The 20,199-nt window shown below is 42.4% G+C and overlaps 1 protein-coding gene across 1 annotated transcript; it reads right to left on the bottom strand.

The window, feature by feature from the left end:
- Positions 1 to 414: 414 nt before the first annotated feature.
- GALNTL5 (polypeptide N-acetylgalactosaminyltransferase like 5) lies at positions 415 to 19,484 on the bottom strand. The gene is made up of 10 exons (XM_066235777.1): positions 19,392 to 19,484; positions 17,820 to 18,124; positions 17,744 to 17,748; positions 17,381 to 17,492; positions 15,104 to 15,270; positions 14,048 to 14,170; positions 12,593 to 12,842; positions 8,581 to 8,698; positions 7,753 to 7,902; positions 415 to 664 (listed from the first exon to the last, which is right to left on the bottom strand). Exons 2-10 carry the CDS (start codon positions 18,083 to 18,085, stop codon positions 512 to 514), a joined length of 1,344 nt encoding a protein of 447 aa, XP_066091874.1. The 5' UTR covers positions 18,086 to 18,124; positions 19,392 to 19,484; the 3' UTR covers positions 415 to 511.
- Between the last annotated feature and the right edge of the window lie 715 nt (positions 19,485 to 20,199).

Genomic DNA, 20,199 nt, shown 5'->3' with positions numbered 1-20,199 from the left:
GCCAGAATCTACATTGGCAGCAAGAAAGGAGTTCGATTAGGTTGAACCAAAGTGGGTGTTACCAACCAAGACTCTCTGGGAATGTCTTTGTGAGAAGGCCACTGGGCCAGGTGGCCTGACTGGAGCAGGAGGAGAGTTGGCAAAGGCTCCAAGAGGGGGGCAGTTCCTGTGGTGTCCCCAGGATCAATTGAGTTTAGCAAACAATTGGAGGTAATTGTATAATAGAGTCTTAATTGTGTGACAGCATACATTTCTGATATGAAAGGTCTTGCCACCCCAGAAATTGAGTGGCAGATGAGTGGGGGAGGGTGGGGGAGGGCTGTCATCATTTTGGAGTATTAAGGGCTCTCATTAAAGGAGGGGGGAAAAAAGGCAATCCGTTGTACTCCGGTTGTATTTCCAATTGTATTTCATCTAATGTCATGATGTTCCAAACTTGTATTCTTCTCTATTTTGATGGACTAGAAACTTTTTAACCTTTTGATAATGAAAACAATTCATTTTCTTTTCTTTAGCTGCCCCCGACTGGCTCCAGTTCTGGGAAGACAGTATCCAAATACCACTGAAATGACTTGCAACCCAACTGTTTCCTTAATTCGACACGCTCACTAATGTTTCCATAGGGAATGAATTTCAGGCGAGGTCTTCGTAAAAAAAACTGCTCCTAAATGGAAATGAAGAGTTTCATTAAACCAAACAACTCTTTGGTCATCAAATCATGGCATCTAACATAGCGGTATAGATTTTCATCATCTGTACTTAAAAACCTCCTGACATCCTCTGTATAGGGACAGAGAACCTGGGACTAACCCCACACATATTCACAGTATATGCTGTGATGGACAATGGCTAAGGTGGAGTACACTCCCTTTCTCCTATTCTCTCAATGATGCTCAAGGACCCCCTCAAAAAAAACACCTCAATCCCCCATTCCAATTAACACCTTCATGGTTTCAGAAATGGCGGATGTTGTGGTAGCTAAAGGCAAATTGACTCTGGAGGAAGACAACCTGGGTTTAAATGCTGACTCTGCTATTTATTAAGTAGGTGACCTTGGCCCCTACCCTCATGGGGGTTGCTGTGAGGACTGAACACGTTAATATGTGCTAAGCCCATCAGAGATGAAAGCTAGCACATAGTGTCATGTCAGTGTCGGCCATTATGATTACCACTCTTAGTTAGCTTTTTAGGCTCTCTGGTTGAAGGAAGCAGCTATTCTAAGTAGTCCAAAGCCTCCTTATATTTTCATCTCTATATTCTTAATTCCCAGCGTATAGTATAATGATATTGTTGATTGAGAAGAGCAGGCTTAGCAAAATTAGCATGCTATGGGCATGCCACGTTTGGATTCTCCTCAGGGATCTTTTATCACCATAGATCTTTGCCATCTTGTCTTGTCATCCCTAGTTCCCTGGGGTAGTTGTGCAAGGGATGGGGCTAAGGGTGGGGGAGGGCTGTCGTCATTTTGGAGTGAAGACAGAGAACACCTTGGGCAAACGTCTCCCTGTTTGAACCTCCTCTTGTCCAATGTCACTCAACTAAATGGCCCAGTGTGCCGTGTCATACAACCCATTGATTATGCCAAACATTATATTCTTTTTAAGTTAGATGAAACCTTTTGGCAATCCTAGCTGTGTTCATGTCAAATACTTAAATTTGTGACCAGAATTAACAGACAAAAATAAATAAATAAAAATCAACAAACTAAATGCAAGAAACCATAAGCAGCAATTTAGTGATTACTTGGGTAGAACTCTAGGCTTAGAAACCTTACATTTTATTTCATATTCTTCATTATTGTATGACGTTTTTTGTTTTTGTTTTTAATATTTTATTTATTGATTTTTAGAGATAGGGGGAAGAGAGAGAGAGAGAGAGAGAAAGAAGGGGGAGGAGCAGGAAGCATCAACTCCCATATGTGCCTTGACCAGGTAAGCCCAAGGTTTCGAACCGGTAACCTCAGTGTTCCAGGTCGACGCTTTATCCCACTGCGCCACCAGAGGTCAGGCCTGTATGACATTTTATAATAGGTATTACCTTTTTAAAAAATAGTTTTTAAAAATCAGGAAATACAATAAACATACAAAAAGATCACATAAAATATAAACATACAACTTAATGGATTACTAAAAAATATCAACCTTGGTTAATGCTGACTAGGTGAAGAAATAGAACATCACCAGCCTCCCAGAGGCCCTGGTGTTTCCTGTCCTTAAATGCTATCCTGATTATAGATTCATTTCTTTTTTTTTTTTTTCTGAAACTGGAAATGGGGAGGCAGTCAGACTCCCGCATGTGCCCAACCGGGATCCACCCGGCATGCCCACCAGGGGACGATGCTCTGCCCATCTGGGGCATCGCTCTGCCGCAATCAGAGCCATTCTAGCACCTGAGGCAGAAGCCACTGAGCCATCCTCAGCACCCGGGCAAACTTTGTTCCAGTGGAGCCCCAGCTGCGGGAGGGGAAGAGAGAGACAGAGAGGAAGGAGAGGGGGAGGGGTGGAGAAGCAGATGGGCGCTTCTCCTGTGTGCCCTGGCCGGGAATCGAACCTGGGACTCCTGCACACCAGGCCAACGCTCTACCACTGAGCCAAACTTCTCTTTCTAGCTTTGGTATCTAAATATGCATCCATAGATTCTATAGTTTCATTTTACCCATTTTCTTTTTATTTTTAAAAAAATTTTTTTAATGAGATGACATTGATAAATCAGGGAACATATGTTTAGAGAAAACATCTCTAGGTTATTTTGGCATTTGATTATGCTGCATTCCCATCACCCAAAGTCCAATTGTCTTCCGTCACCTTCTAACTGGTTTTCTTTGTGCCCCTCCCCTCCCCCAATCCCCTCCCTCTCCTCTCCCCTACCCTGTAACCCCCACACTCTTGTCCATGTCTCTGAGTCTCATTTTTATGTCCTACCTATGTATGGAATCATATAGTTCTTGGTTTTTTATGATTTACTTATTTCGCTCAGAATAATGTTTTCAAGGCCCATCTATGTTGTTGTAAATGATCCAATGTCATCATTTCTTATGGCTGAGTAGTATTCCATAGTATATATGTACCAAAACTTTTTAATCCACTCATCCACTGAGAGACACTTGGGCTGTTTCCAGATCTTCGCTATTGTGAACAATGCTCCCATAAACATGGGTGTGCATTACTTCTTTTCAAACAGTGCTATGGTGTTCTTGGGGTATATCCCTAAAAGTGATATAGTTGGGTCAAAAGACAGTTTGATATTTAATTTTTTGAGGAATCTCCATACTGTTTTCCACAAAGGCTGCACCAGTCTGCATTCCCACCAGCAGTGCAGGAGGGTTCCCTTTTCTCCACATCCTTGCCAGCACTTATTCTGTGTTGTTTTGTTGATGAGCGCCATTCTGACTGGTGTGAGGTGATATCTCATTGTGGTTTTAATTTGCATTTCTCTAATGATTAGTGATGTTGAGCATTTTTTCATATGACTATGGCCATTTGTATGTCCTCTTTGGAGAAGTGTCTATCCATTTCTTTTGCCCATTTTTTGATTGGATTGTTTGTCTTTCTAGTATTGTTTCATAAGTTCTTTATAAATTTTGGTTATTAACCCCTTATAAGACATATTGTCAAATATATTCTCCCATTGTGTAGTTTGTCTTTTTATTCTGTTCTTATTGTCTTTAGCTGTGCAAAAGCTTTTTAGTTTGTTATAGTCCCATTTGTTTATCCTGTCTTTTATTTCACTTGCCCATGGGGATAAATCAGCAAATATATTGCTGCGAGAGATGTCAGAGAGCTTAATGCCTATGTTTTCTTCTAAGATGCTTATGGTTGTACAGCTTACATTTAAGTCTTTTATCCATTTTGAGTTTATTTTTGTGATTGGTGTAAGTTGGTGGTCTAGTTTCATTTTTTTGCAGGTAGCTGTCCAATTTTCCCAACACCATTTGTTGAAGAGGCTGCCTTTACTCCAATGTATGCTCTTACCTCCTTTGTCAAATGTCAGTTGTCCATAAAAGTGTGGTTTTATTTCTGGGTTGTCAGTTCTGTTCCATTGATCTATATGCCTGTTCTTATGCCAGTACCAGGCTGTTTTGAGTACAATGGCCTTGTAGTATAATTTGATATCAGGAAGTGTGATACCTCTCACTTTATTCTTCCTTTGCAAGATTGCTGAGGCTATTTGTGTTCTTTTTTGGTTCCATATAAATTTTTGGAATATGTATTGTATGTCTTTGAAGTATGTCATTGGTATTTTAATTGGTATTGCATTGAATTTATAAATTGCTTTGGGTAATATAGACATTTTAATGATGTTTATTCTTCCTAACCATGAGCACAGTATATGCTTCCACTTGTTTATATCTTCCCTGATTTCTTTTATCAATGTTTTATAATTTTCCGAGTACAAGTCTTTAATCTCCCTGGTTAAATTTTTCCTAGGTACTTTATCTTTTTGTTTGCAGTGGTGAAGGGGATTGCTTCCTTAATTTCTCTTTCTGACACTTCATTGTTAGTATATAAAAATGCCTCTGATTTCTGAGTATTAAATTTATATCCTGCCACCTTGCTGAATTCATTTATCATGATGGTTCAGTAGTTTTTTGACTGAGACTTTAGGGTTTTCTATATACAATATCAATCATCTGCAAACAATGATAGTTTTACTTCTTCTTTTCCAATTTGGGTGCCTTTTATTTCTTTTTCTTCTCCGATTGCTGTGGCTAGGACTTCCAGAACTATGTTAAATAAGAATGGTGAAAGGGAGCACCCCTGCCTTATTCCTGATCTTAAGGGAATTGCTTTTAACTTTTGTCCATTGAGTATGATGTTGGCTGTGGGCTTGTCATTGATGGCTTATATCATGTTGAGGTATGTTCCCTGTATTCCCACTTTGCTGAGAGTTTTGATCATGAATGGGTGCTGGATTTTATCAAATGCTTTTTTCTGCATCAATTGAAATTATCTTGTGGCTTTTCTCCTTCCTTTTGTTTATATGATGAATCACATTGATTGATTTGTGAATAATGTACCAGCCTTGCCTCCCAAGGATAAATCTCACTTGATCATGGTGTATGATTTTTTTCATATATTGCTGGATCCGGTTTGCTAATATTTTGTTGAGGATTTTAGCATCTAAATTCATCAGGGATATTGGCCTATAATTTTCTTTCTTTGTGTTGTCTTTGCCTGGTTTTGGAATCAGAATTATGCTCACCTCATAAAAGGAGCTTGGAAGTCTTCCTTCCTCTTGAATTTTTTGAAATAGTTTGAGAAGGATAGGAGTTAGTTCTTTCTTTGAATATTTGGTAGAATTCACTTGTGAAGCCATCAGGCCCAGGACTTTGCTTTTTTGGGAGTTTTTTGATAACTGTTTCAATCTCATTTGTTGTCATTGGTCTGTTTAGGTTTTTTGATTCTTCCAGATTAATTTTTGGAAGATTGTATGTTTCAAGGAATTTGTCCATTTCATCTAGGTTGTCTAGTTTTTTGGTGTACAGTTCTTCATAGTATTTTCTTACAATATTTTGTATTTCTGTTGTGTCAGTTGTTATTTCTCCACTCTCATTTCTAATTTTATTTATTTGAGTCCTCTCTCTTTTTTTCTTGGTGAGTCTGGTAAAAGGTTCATCGATCTTGTTTACCTTTTCAAAGAACCAGCTCCTGGTTTCATTGATCCTCTGTATTGTTTCTTTAGCCTCTATGTCATTTATTTCTGCTCTGATCTTTATTATTTCCTTCTTTCTACTAGCTCTGGGCTTTACTTGCTGTTCTTTTTCTAGTTCTTTTAGATGCAGGGTCAAGTTATTTATTTGAGCTTTTCCTAGCTTCTTAAGGCATGCCTGTAATGTTATGAACTTCCCTCTCAGGACTGCTTTTGCTGTGTCCCATAAATTTTGAGTTGATGTATGTTCTTTCTCATTCGTTTCTAGGAATTTTTAAATTTCTTCTTTGATCTCGTTAACTCATTCGTTATTTAATAACTTGCTATTTAGTTTCCAAGTGTTTGAAATATTTTTCTGTTTTTCTGTTGTGGTTGATTTCTAGTTTCATGCCATTGTGATCAGAGAAAGTGCTCGATATGATTTCACGAGCTCTTGAAAAGAATGTATATTCTGCTGCTTTAGGGTGAAAGGTTCTGAAGGTATCTATTAAATCGAGTTGATCTAGTATGTCCTTTAAGTCTGCTGTTTCTTTGTTAATTTTTTCTTGAGTATCTATCTAGTGATGTTAGTGGGGTATTGAAATCCCCTGCTATTATAGTATTGCTGTTGATCTTGCCCTTTAAATCCATCAAAGTCTGCTTTATATATTTAGGTGCTCTTATATTAGGTGCATAGATATTTATAATGGTTATATATCTTCCTATTGGATTGCTCCCTTTATCATTATGTAGTGACCTTCTTTATCTCTTACTATAGCCTTTGTTTTTTTGTTTTTTGGTTTTTTTTTTGTATTTTTCTGAAGCTGGAAACGGAGAGGCAGTCAGACAGACTCCCGCATGCGCCCGACCGGGATCCACCCGGCATGCCCACCAGGGGGCGATGCTCTGCCCATCTGGGGCATCGCTCTGTCACAGCCAGAGCTACTCTAGTGCCTGGGGCAGAGGCCAAGGAGCCATCCCCAGCGCCCGGGCCATCTTTTTGCTCTAATGGAGCCTCGACTGTGGGAGGGGAAGAGAGAGGCAGAGAGGAAGGAAAGGGGGAGGGGTGGAGAAGCAGATGGGTGCCTCTCCTGTGTGCCCTGGCCGGGAATCGAACCCAGGACTTCCGCACACCAGGCCAACGCTCTACCACTGAGCCAACCAGCCAGGGCCTACGATAGCCTTTGTTTTAAAGTCTATTTTGTCTGATATAAGTATTGCTACCCCAGCTTTTTTTTCATTTCCATTTGCGTGAAATATTTTTTTCCTGTTGCTTGCCAATACTTGGTCCTATCTAGAAATATCTACCTGAGGATTTAATCCACATTGTCCTGATTCCTTAATAAATTCAGCAGTATTAACTTTTATAACTTAAAAGAATAAATTAAGGAAATATTAGATGAAGGCCAGGAGCTATAATATCCAGAGAGATTCTTCCGTATTTCTACCCATGTATCTGAAAAGAAGTCTTGTTGGGGGTCAGTGTCCACATGCATTGTGCTTGGACTCTGGATGGACGACTTTTCAGTTAAATGGAACCACATGGCATGTTCTCTGTATGCGTACCCTTTTAGGTCCTGGCAGGGCTTAAACCCTGGGGAGATGCACACAGGAAGGGGTTTGATTTTGTTACAGAAATCTTTGTTGATAGATAAGAAAAGACATAGTAGAGGTTCTTGCATGGTTCTGGGATCAGCAGCAACCACATAGTTGGAAACGTAATAGTCGTGGAGGAAGAGAATCGAAAAGTTGTCTTTGGGTATGGGAGCAGGGAGAGAGGGAGAGTTGAATGCTTCAGAGGGGCAGTCCTTAGGCTAAGGGGCCAATAGACCTAAGCGACAACAACAACAACAAAAGACTTCTTGTATTGGTTGGTTTACTTCTGAGAAACTTGAGTTTCCCTAGAAATTTAAAAGTAAAGGTTAAGTGTAGCAGCTTAGAATGAACTAATTGATGACAGGGTCTGGAGACGAGTGGACGAGTGGTTGAAGGGGTGCTGCTAATTTAAGGAAAAGAGAGAAAAGAACAAAACCTGGTATCTGGAAAGGTAGTAGAAGACTTCTTCAGGGCAAACCCCACTGTGTCCTCTCACCCATCTTTTCAAATCAGAGACATACTCTTTACCTTGTATTCATCCAGCCAAACGTGCACCAGCCTCAGGTTGTTATGGTTTGTGGCTTTGACAACTTCCGTTTGATTCATGATTCTTTGCCTCAAAAGATGTCCCACTCGAGAGCAGGGCAACATAATGAGTTGGCCTCCACACATCCAGATCTAGACATAAGAAAAATACAGAAAATTCATGTATGTTTGCTAGCAATAGGCAACTGCTGAATTTTGTTCTGTAAACATAACGACAGCTAACATTTACCAAGTTTCATTTCATTTAGTCCTCATAACAACCCTACGATGCAGATGCTGCAATTATGCCCATTTTACAGATGGAGAAACTAATACATGGATTGGTTAAGCAGCTTGCCAACAGTGACACAGGGCTGGTAAGTGGCAGAGCACAGGATTCAAACTCAGGAAGTCTGGCCCCTGAGCCAGCACGCAGAAGACTGAGTGATTCTGCCTCTCTCATCCATGACCCGTTCTGATGCCGATTAGGTATGAAGAGGGGCATGGTTTACAGGTGCAGCATGGCTGATGTCAGCCCCAAGCCCCGAGGGGGTCAGAAGACAGAGTTGACAGAGGAACAGTCCAGGAATGCCCACGTTTGAGATGATGTGCAGAGGAAGAATCTCCTGTGAAGGAAACTGCACACTACCAAGCAGTGGAAGGGGAAACCTAAAATGGAAATGTCCTAAAATTCCCCATGTGACATCAGAGTGATGCCACTTCCTCATGTAGGAAAACAGCATAACTGCCACAGCAGGTGACATGACTTAAAGTTTGATTTCACTTTATATGTACAAAGGTAACTATTTAAGAAAACAGAATCTGAATTACCCTGAGTGAAAGTTCCAAGTTTTCTCCTCCCCAGAGGTTCATGCCCTTGTCGTACTGCCCGATCTCATTAAAATAATGCCGATTTATAGCAAAAATTCCTCCAGCCATGGCAGGGGACCTAAAAAAGGACACATAAAGAGTAAACTCATTCTGCAGACTGAGCCATTATGGTTTTTTCCAAAAATTATATTGAATATTAATGATAACGTAGTTAAAAACGAGAAAATAACTATGGTGTGTCCATAAAGTCATGGTGCACTTTTGACCGGTCACAGGAAAGCAACAAAAGACAATAGAAATGTGAAATCTGCACCAAATAAAAGGAAAACTCTCCCAGTTTCATACCTATTCAGTGCAGTTTGATGTGGGCTCAGGCACAGATTTTTTAGGGCTCCTTAGGTAGCTATCCCGTATAGCCTCTACAGACTCGTCACTGACTGATGGCCAGAACGGGGTTTCTTCACCAAACTGCCAGTTTCCTTCAACTGCTTATCCCACCTAGTAATGTTATTCCTATGTGGTGTCGCTTTATTATAAACGCGCCGATATTCACGTTGCACTTTGGTCACGGATTCGAATTTAGCGAGCCACAGAACATACTGAACTTTCCTCTGTACCGTCCACATCTTGACTGGCATGTACCGTCCACATCTTGACTGGCATGGCCGTGGGCTGCTCCGCTGTATACATGGTGTTACGTCATCATCTGTGCATGTGCACATGCTGCCACATCATCTTACAGAAACTGGGAGAGTTTTCCTTTTATTTGGTGCAGATTTCACATTTCTATCGTCTTTTGTTGCTTTCCTGTGACCGGTCAAAAGTGCACCATGACTTTACGGACACACTGTATATTAACTATGCCAAAATCACCTTAATATACATTTAAATGTGTAAAATATACTAAGTTAAAACCATCACAACTAAAAGTAGGCAATAACATTTACTTAACTCTCACCGAATTATGTAAGCAATATACAGGGTGGGGCAAAAGTCAGTTTACCGTTGTTCTCACAGAAAATAATACAATTATTGATAAATAATAACCCAAGAATAAACTCTGTTTCGTGTGCTCGCAACTGTAACCCTATTTTTGCCCCATCCTGTATTCTAAGTGTTGTCTTGGTCAGAGGGAAAATTACCTTTCGACTATGAGTTTCCCATGGGGATGATGACTGAATTGGGTGGTGGGGTTTAGAGATCCCCCTTTCTGAGGGCAGTAAGGGAATTGTAATATTTACTTCTGGGAAAACCATCATGTGACAAAGTATCTTTTTGTTTTTTTTTATTTTTTACAGGGACAGAGAGAGAGTCAGATAGAGGGATAGATAGGGACAGACAGACAGGAACGGAGAGAGATGAGAAGCATCAATTATCAGTTTTTCACTGAGACACCTTAGTTGTTCATTAATTGCTTTCTCATATGTGCCATGACTGCCGGCCTTCAGCAGACTGAGTAACCCCCCGCTCGAGCCAGTGACCTTGGGTCCATGCTAGTGAGCTTTTTGCTCAAGCCAGATGAGCCCGCGCTCAAGCTGGCAACCCCGGGGTCTCGAACCTGGGTCCTTCTGCATCCCAGTCCGACGCTCTATCTACTGCGCCACCACCTAGTCAGACGACAAAGTATCTTTTTTTTGTCCACCAATAGCAGGACCCATAAATACCAAACTAAATGGTTTAAAAAGTAATTCCATGTTCATTCATTCACTCATTTGTTCAAAAAAAGTATCTACTAAGCCTCTGTAATGTGCTAGGGGTAAATTAGTGAGTCAACAGGCAAAGGTGGGAGTAGGGACACTGGGAAGAGGTTGTTCACAGTGGTCCCAGAGAAAGACGATGGACTCTTGAACAAGGCAGTGAGATAGGGTCAAATTCTTGACCTCTTTTGAAGATGGAGCCAGCAGACTTGCTGTCATGGGATGTGGGGTGTTGGGAGGAAGACAGAGTCTCTGCTGACTCCCACGTGTTTGGCTTGAATACGTGAAGATGGAGTTGCCAGGCAGCACAGTGGGGACCGCCATGGGAGGAGCAGGGTCTGGTTGGAAAGGCTCGGTTTGGGATGTTTGCAATGTGCATTCAGCATTCAAGCGGAGATGCCAGGAGACAGACAGATGCATCTGACATTCTGAGAGATGTCAGGGCTGGAGACGTAAACATGGGAGTGGTCGGTTTAGGCAGATTGAGATTCACTCTGTGAGGGGATGAGGTGGAGAAAAGGAGGCAACATGGAGACTTGGCACCTTAACAGGAAGGGGTTGGAGAGGAGAGGAAGGACGGGCAGAAAAGACAGGAAGGAGGAAGAGGAATGGGTGAGGCAGGAGGAAGACCAGGAGACTGGAGATTGGAGGCCAAGGGAAGAACGCAGGTGAGAGAGAGAGAGGGAAGGGAGAACTCAGCAGACAGAGCAAGTGAGCACTGGCTTTAACAGTGTGAAGGGCATCAACAAATTTTTATCTGGGGAAGTAGAGGCAAAGCCCATTTAAAGTGGGTTTGGGAGACGAGAGTTAATAGAGGTGAAGATCAAGGCTATAGTGTTAGAAAATTTACTCATGGTTTGTGAAATGAAGGTGTTCGTGGTAGAAGAAGAGAAGTGAGCTCAGTGACAAAAGTTATCAGTAAATGTGGCCCTGGCTGGTGGCACAGGGAAAAAGTGTCATCCCATAGCAGTGAGGTTGCCCGTTCAATCCCATGGTGGTTGGTTCAAGCCCCAGTCAGGGCACGTATGAAAAGCAAGCAGCGGGTGCAAAACTAAGTGGGAAAATGAGTTGATGCTTCTCTCTCTCTCTCTCTCTCTCTCTCTCTCTCTGCCTTTCACCTCCCTGTCTCCCTGCTACGTCCTTCTCTCTCAAAAGAAAAAAAAAGAGTTATTAGTAAATGTAGAAAGTGACCTGGAGAAAGTCTCTTTAGAAGTAGCCTCATAAATGCAGCTAAAAGGCACAATATTAAAATTGTTCTCACATTAGACATACAGTTTCCAAGACTAATAATCTAGGAAAATCACATTTATCTCAATCTCTAAAGTTACAGAGAGAAGCCCTTGGGTAAATATGTATGTTAGAAATGAATTTGGGCCCTGGCCGGTTGGCTCAGCGGTAGAGTGTCGGCCTAGCGTGCAGAGGACCCGGGTTCGATTCCCAGCCAGGGCACACAGGAGAAGCGCCCATTTGCTTCTCCACCCCTCCGCCGCGCCTTCCTCTCTGTCTCTCTCTTCCCCTCCCGCAGCCAAGGCTCCATTGGAGCAAAGATGGCCCGGGCACTGGGGATGGCTCCTTGGCCTCTGCCTCAGGCGCTAGAGTGGCTCTGGTCGCAACATGGCGACGCCCAGGATGGGCAGAGCATCGCCCCCTGGTGGGCAGAGCACCCCCCCTGGTGGGCGTGCCGGGTGGATCCGGTCGGGCGCATGCGGGAGTCTGTCTGACTATCTCTCCCTGTTTCTAGCTTCAGAAAAATGCAAAAAAAAAAAAAAAAAAGAAATGAATTTGGCAGAGACATTATACTTTTTCTCTCCACAGTGCTGGCATTTTGTTCATTGATCAGCATATACAACATGCTCCTGAAAACCAGATCCACATTCTAAAGACCTCTGAGATCAGAGGGATTCCAGGCACGCAGGAGTTGTGAACTGGGGTGAGATGCTCTTTTTCAGTGGAAGAAACTCAAAACCTACTTCATTCTATTATTACAGAGTTTTAGAAACAAGATAATTTTCAGGACCCAAATAAATAACAAAATATCCTTAAGGCCAAGAAATTGAAGAAATAATTCTGACAGTTATTTTTTCTTAAAAATTTTCTTTATTGATTGGTTTTTAGAGAAACATTGATTCCCCCCCCCCCATTTATTTATGCATTCATTGGTTGATCTTTGTGCTCTGACCGGGGATCAAACCCACAACCTTGGTGTATCAGGACGATGATGCTCTAGCTACCCAGCCAGGGCCAAAAGTTTTTTGTTTTTTTTCTTAGGTACCAATACACATATGCTATTTCCCCATAACCAGAAGAAATCTCACCGGATGGGTCCAATGGGCCCTTCTGGTCCATCCATTTCATAAGAGAAAACATTATCCCATTTAAATTGCAGATACCAGTCGAAAGCTCCTCTTACAATAGGAGAGGGCTGGTACTCCAGAGTCATGTCGTTAATGATGTCTATTATAGGACACACCACCACTTTGTGGTTCTTGGCAATGGCATTCAGCAAGGGCTGCAACCATACTTTATTCACCTCACAGTGGCTGTCCAGGAACACCAGGACGTCTCCTGGGGAAGCAAGAACAGGCTCGTGTTAGTCCATATGGATGAAACATCTGACCACCCACATCCAAGTCCGACACAACCAGTGAGTCGAGCATCTGCTGTGTGTTTGGTTCTCAAGGTGCTTTCAGTTCCACTGGGGGGGGAAGGGGGAGTCAAAAAACACACTTTGTTTTGGACCAAAAATGTGAGCCGTCATGTGCTACAGATATCTAGAAGGAGCTGGTGCGCTGCAGGTGAGAGAATAGGTGTGGGGAAGATTCTAAAAGAGCAGGTAGAACTGAGCTAGCCTTCAATAAAAAAAAACACTTGAATTTGGCTGGGTTTGACTAGTCACCTCAATTTAGCAAGTGTTCATGCCAAGGATACCGTCTCTGGTATTTACTTCAGGATGCAAAGATGCATAATTATTTTTGCTTGAGTTCAAGCTTTCGTGAGGGTCTGGCCTGCTTAGAGAACATGGGGGAAATGGCATGGCCGAAATAAAGAATACATGTTGGAAATAGCCAGGGCTAGCCAGGCTGTGTGTGGAGGGGAAGATGTGGGGGAGCAGAGAGCTAGAACTCAGCTGCTGGGATCCAGTGGATGCTCTTTGCTTGGGTTCCCCACTAGCCCAGCTGAGCCTTTCTGAAACTCCTTTGACCCAGACCTCCTTCTTTCCCTGCCTCCCTTCCCAGGAGGCGGGCTAGAAGCCTTGAGTCCTCACTTCTTCCCCTACCCTTGATCCTTCACAGAGACTTCTCCCAACAGCTCTTTCCCATCTCGCTCCCACCTGGCCTTGGAGACCCTGAACAGATGCCCCGCCTGGCTTCAGAGTCCCCTGTGCCACAGGCAGTGGCCCTACGGCTCCACGGCCCCCAAAAGCCTTGCTTTCCTCACTGCTTGGCAGGCCTGGTTCCCAAGAGTCCCGCAGCGGAATCCACACGTGTGGAACCGCATCTCAGCCTTTGTGTCTGGGGTCCCTCGCCCTATAGCTGGGAGCTGACAGGACAGCGTCTGCAGGAGGCTCTCTTCTGTCTGAAATAACACATCAATGTTTTGAAGCAGACTACTCCCCAGAGCTGAAAGAAAATCCAGTCCTCAGACAGCTGAAGTACATTTCTAGTCTCTCTTCACACCAGTGGAGGGTCTCAGTGCGGATTACTTCTGCACAGGCAGAAAGGTCTCTGTGACGCAAACACCGGGTCCCGTCGCGAAGGAAATGTCCCTACCTGAAGCACGTGCCGCTCCAATCAGCCTTGCTCGAATCAGCCCCTCTCTCTTTTTGTTTCTTATTATTTTAATCTTTCCCCGAAAATTTTCTAGGTGATGGTCTAATTCTTCTTTCAGATCACCTGGAGTGGGGGGGGGGGGGGGAATCCAAGGCTTGACAGTGTCTAAACGATGACTGCAGAAATGAAAACAGTTTAGCTCAATTTTCATTGATTCCTAAAAAAAACAAGCTCTCCCTTTCTGGGAAAACTTTGTCCTATGCAGTAGGAAAATCAGCTGTAGACAGTCATTGGTTTCCAGTGAAATATCTCTAAAAAAAAGTCACTCTTAAAATTTTAATAGAAAGAGCATGAGTTGTGGTGTTTTGGGAACAGTTTGGCTTTGTTACTTACAACTATGCTTCTAACGTGGTGGTGCCTCTTAGGCAAGTTGTCAGGCCACGTGAGCCTCAGTTTCCCTGTCAGTGGGGAGAGATACCCACCATACTTCTTGCTATATTATCGTGAGATGAAGAAACACAACACTCAGCATAGAGCCTGGTACCCAACAGTCATTCAGTAGTTAGAAGTTAATACTATTGATGATAAAGGAGGCTAGGCTCAGGCCCTGGTCGAGTTGTTCAGTGGACAGAGCACATCCTGGTGTGCCAAGGTTGTGGGTTTGATCCCTGGTCAGGGCACATACAAGAAGCAACCATTGAGTGCACAACTAAATGGACCAACTAAGTGGAACAACAAGTTGATGCTTCTTTCTCTCTCTCTCTCTCCCCCTTCTTCTTTCTCTCCCAAAATCAATGGAAAATTTTTTAAAAAAGAAAAAGACCAGGTTGGTTCCCCTACGTGCACCTCATGGAAGCACTAACCACCCATTTTCCCAACACGGTAAGGACAGGGACCAGTTCTTCCATCCCTAGCAGTGTAGCAATAGCATTGAGCTCAGTGCTAGCCCCAACACCCACCCAGAAATCTTCTTTGTGTAGAATGACTCTCAGGCCATTAGAGGTAGCAGTACCACCCTCAAAACAGCTTAGGTAGATTATCAGTGTTCTGTCTTACCAAAGTCGCTCATGTCATCCACCAAAATAATTTCTTCAAGGATTTTGTGTGGAGTAAGGTTCATGACACTGGACACGGTCCGTAACAAGGCATTCAATTCTTCATTGTGGAAACAAATGATGACGCTGGCAGTAGGAAGATGGATTGGATAATGTTTTTGAAGACACCTGCAGGCGTAAATAAGCAGGAGAAAATGATTCGTGTTTTGGGATCTCAGCTCCCTGATTTCAAACTTTATTATAAAGCTTTGGTTTATAATTATTATTATTGGTTATTATCGCAACCAAAACAGTATGGTACTGGTATAAAAATAGACATGTGGATTTATGGAACAAAATGAGAACCCAGAAATAAACCCATGCATATATGACCAGTCAATTTATGACAAAGAGGCAAGAATCCACAGTGGGGGTCTTTACAGTAGCAGCCTCTTCTAAAAACTGTGTTGGAAAAACAAGGGAGCCACATGCAAAAGAATGAGACTGGACTACTGTCTTACACCATACACAAAAATTAACTCAGAATAGATTAAAGACTTGACCATAAGACCTGAAACCATAAAACTTCTAGAAGAAAACATAGGCAGAAGCTCATTGCCATCAACCTTGGCAATGATTTTTTTTTGGATCGGATACCCTCCAAAAAAGGCAACAAAAGCAAAAATAAATAAGTGGGACTGCATCAAACTAAAAAGCTTCTGCATAGCAGAGGAAGCCATCAACAAAATGAAAAAGCAACCTAGTGAATAAGAGAAATTATTTGCAAGTCATATGCCCGATAAGGGGTTAATATCTAAAATACATAAGAAACTCATACAACTCAATAGCAAACAAACAAGAACAAGATGCAATTAAGAAAAATGGGCAGAAGATCTGAATAGACATTTTTCTAAAGAAGACACACAGATGGCCAACAGGTACATGAAAATGATGTTCAACATCACTAATCATCAGGGAAATGCAAATCAAAACCACAACCCCCCCCCCCCAATGTTAGAATGCCTGTTATAACAAGTGTTGGTGAGGAAGTAGAGAAAAGGGATCCCTGGTGCTCTGTTGGTAGGAATGGATGTAAATCAGTGTGGCCACTGTGGAAAACAATATGGAGGTTCCTCAAAAAAATTTAAAAATAGACTTACCATATGACCAAGCAATTCCACTTCTAGGTAGTAATCTGAAGATAATGAAAACACTTAACTCGAAAAGACATCTGCACCCCCATGTTCATTGCAGCATTATTTGTAGTAGGCAAGACATCGGAACAAACTAAGTGTCCCTCAGTGGATGAATAGATTTTTTAAAAATGTGGCCGTTAAAAACGCAATGAGGCCCTGGCTGGTTGGCTCAGTGGTAGAGCATCAGCCTGGCATGCGGAAGTCCTGGGTTCGATTTCTGGCCAGGGCACACAGGAGAGGCGCCTATCTGCTTCTCCACCCCTCCCCCTCTCCTTCCTCTCTGTCTCTCTTCCCCTCCTGCAGCCAAGGCTCCATTGGAGCAAGGTTGGCCCAGGTGCTGAGGATGGCTCCATGGCCTCTGCCTCAGGCGCTAGAATGGCTCTGGTTGCAACAGAGCGACACCCCAGATGGGCAGAGCATCGCCCCCTGGTGGGCGTGCCGGGTGGATCCCGGTCAGGCGCATGAGTGAGCCTGTCTGACTGCCTCCCCATTTCCAGCTTCAGAAAAATACAAACAAACAAACAAACAAAAAAACCACGCGAGACAATTAAAAGTTCCACTACAAACAGAACCACAAAAAGAAGGAAATCTTGCAACAACACAGATGGACGTTGAGGGAGTTATGCCAAGTAAGATATGTCAGACAGGACAAAACAAATCTGAATGAGCTCACACGTGGAAGCTAAGAAGCATAAACAACAGTCCTCACCTCTCCCCCACCACACACACACAGAAAAAAGCTCATCGACACAGAGAATAACAGACAGTTGGCGGATGAAGAAGTGAAGGGGGCAGGGGCTCATAGGTACCAAAGTCCAGTTTTAAAGGACGTCCTGGGCTGTAAGGGACAGAGTGGTGACTACAGTTGATACTACTGCGGAGCCTATTTGGAAGCTCCAAGGAGAGTGGATATGAAAAGTGCTCCGTGCAAGAGAAAAGCTTTTTTGTAACGATGTATGTTGACTTATGTAAACTAGGTCTATTGTGATTATTTTACAAAAGATACCAAGATCAATTCATTATGTTGTACACCTGAAACTCATATAATGTTATATGTCAATTATACCTCAATACCAAAAAAAAAAAAAAAAATAGAACCATACATTTTATTTCTGGTATCTGGCACATGTCTCTCGCTGCCCAAGTGTTTACTGATAATGATATTAAATCCATAGTTTAAAAAGCCATGTAAAAGTTCTCCGTCCGTATAGTTAACTGCAAGAAAAGGGCATTAGGGTCACATAAGTATTGGCTTACTACCATCACTCTGCTAGAAGGGTAACATTTTTAATAATACTTATAAAAATTTATTTCTGTGAAAACCAGAAAGCTACCTGAAACAAATATAACAAACTATATTTTAAAATTGTTAAACTTAGATGGTAAATACATACCTTTTTTAAAAATTGTTTTCTGTATATAATATAGGAAATATTTCATAATTTAATAATTGGTCTGAAAAAGACATTCTCTCACTCCTCCAAATATTAAACTTATGACATAGTTTCCCCTTAAAATAACTGACAGAGAAACTCAAAATACTTACCTAATCTAACAGATGACCTTTGTTCTTTAGTTTCATATGTGCTAGGTATTTCAGCTCTTACATGTTGTCTTGGTATTTGCCCTGAGCTGTGGTTAATTTGCAGTTGCAATTTTTTGTGAAGGGCCCAAATTGACGTAGGCTGCTGTGTTTTCTTCTGCCCACTGCTCTCGTGATTATGGTGAAAATATATATGTAACAGAGCTGTGTAGACCCCAAGTGTCAAGGACCCATAGAGTAAATGTGGAAGCACAGCATTTCTCATTGTAAACTTAGCATTTTTGAGGGTCCATTTCTCAATTTCCTAAATCAGAAGGGTTTGAGAGAAGCTGTATTAGACATTTCAGTGGTTTTGTGGGATCATATACTTGGGTTAAATTCAATTTTCAGTGTTTAAAAAAATAATCATTTTGCTATCAGTGCTTATCATGTACTTTGATAAGATAAAGTGTACTGTTTTCTATTACCGACAACTCTTAAAACTGATATTCAAAAGATTATGTAACATCAAACTATGTAACAGGCTTATACAACATATGATATCACTTAAAATCACTGGCCCATACTCCAGAGCCTGTAGCTAAAGGAAATAATGTGAAAGAAGTTTTACTCACCCCTCATACATACTCAATCCATCTTAAGGTGACAGTATAGGTATATGTATGTATGTATGTATTTTTGAGAGAGAGAGAAGAGGGAGAGAGATGGGAAACACCAATTCACAGTTGCGTCGCTTTAGTTGTTCATTGATTGCTTCTCATACGTATCTTGACAGTGTGTGTGTGGAGGGGGGTGCTCAAGCCAAGCCCCATGACCCCATGCTCAAGCAGCAACCTTGGGCTCAAGTCAGCGACCTTGGGCTCAAGCCAGCAACCTTGGGATCATGTCAATGATCCTGTGCTCAAGCTGGTGGTCCTATGCTCAAACTGGATGAGCCCTCGCTTGAGCCAACAACCTTGAGGTTTCGAACCTGGGACCTCAGCATCCCAGGTTGATGTTCTACCCACTGCACCACCACCAGTCAGACAGATGTCTATTTTAAAAATCCAATTTAATGCCAGTCAGACTGTTACATAAAACAGTGTCACATGCCAGAAACAAACAGTGGAGACTATGGGCCACTGCTAATGGGCTATGCAGCGGTCTGGCCATGTTGGCAGGATCTAGCTCAGCAGAGTTTATACACACGGTGTTGGTATCCCTGAGAATACACGCTATAGAGACTCTCATGAGACCTGTACCAGCAGGCTTATTGAAGTAGTGTTTGTAATAACAACTGGGCACAATTTAGGTTTCCCTTGATGGGAGCACTAATAAAGGGAGGCTGTTTTTATCAATACCAGAAATGGACCAGCTGCAGCTATATGTATTCATATTGTAAAATATCAGGAAACAATGTTGTCCAAAAAAATCCAAATAGAGTATGATGCTGCCTGCATACATTTGGGAAACATGACAAGCAGTGCAATTATTCTTAAAGCATAGTTCCCCCAGTTGCCTGGAATATGTCACTTCCCCCTACACACACACCCCCAAACGCATTCCCAAAACATCCAGAAAACCTTTCCTACCAAACAACAGTTCCAGGAGAGCTGTGATTGGTTTTTCAAATCTGTCCCCTCAGAAGGTCATCATGTTCAATTATTTTCTCCTCTATAATATGTTGAGTTCACATGCTAGAAAAACACAGAATTTATAAAACATATCTCAGTGACAATTTGTATGTATAGCAAACAAAATTTTAAATGCATTAAAAAAACCCACGTTAACTAACACACATATGCATACATGCATGCACATGCACCCACTGAGAAACAAAAACCCAAAGCTAAGTCTGGACACAGTCATTGAGTTGGTTTGAAATGTGTCTTGAGAGTCAGGAAAACACAACCGTGCTTCAGATGATGTCACAACTAATTTTTTTGTAAACCATCAGTATTGGTAACCCTGAGCTTGCTGAGGACAATCTTAATAACAATCTCTAAACAAAACCTATGACTTTCTCATACCACAAAGTGCTTTTTTCTTTCCTATTTAATTTTTTTTTTGTATTTTTCTGAAGTTGGAAACGGGGAGGCAGTCAGACTCCCGCATGCGCCCGACTGGGATCCACCCAGCACACCCACCAGGGGGTGATGCTCTGCCTATCTGGGGCATCGCTCTGTTGCAACCAGAGCCATTCTACCGCCTAAGGCAGAGGCCACAGAGCCATCCTCAGTGCCCGGGCTAACTTTGCTCCAATGGAGCCTTGGCTGTGGGAGGGGGAGAGACAGAGAGGAAGGAGAGGGGGAGGGGTGGAGAAGCAGATGGGCGCTTCTCCTGTGTGCCCTGGCCGGAAATCGAACCCGGGACTCCTGCACGCCAGACCAACGCTCTACT

Source organism: Saccopteryx bilineata, chromosome 6 (genome assembly GCF_036850765.1).
Source record: "Saccopteryx bilineata isolate mSacBil1 chromosome 6, mSacBil1_pri_phased_curated, whole genome shotgun sequence".
Classification (NCBI taxonomy): Eukaryota; Metazoa; Chordata; class Mammalia; order Chiroptera; family Emballonuridae; genus Saccopteryx; species Saccopteryx bilineata.
Note: the sequence above shows the minus strand (reverse complement) of the source record. Positions and strands in the feature narration are given on the sequence as shown.

Excerpts from the sequence above, each read along its gene's own strand:
- GALNTL5 (XM_066235777.1), bottom strand. The coding sequence starts at position 18,085 with ATGAGAAATGCTGTGCTTCCACATTTACTCTATGGGTCCTTGACACTT. Across the intron at positions 8,699-12,592 it reads GGGCCCATTGGACCCATCCG|GTCCCCTGCCATGGCTGGAG; the intron begins GTGAGATTTCTT and ends GTCCTTTTTTAG. Across the intron at positions 665-7,752 it reads TTTGGCTGGATGAATACAAG|GAGCAGTTTTTTTTACGAAG; the intron begins GTAAAGAGTATG and ends ATTTCCATTTAG.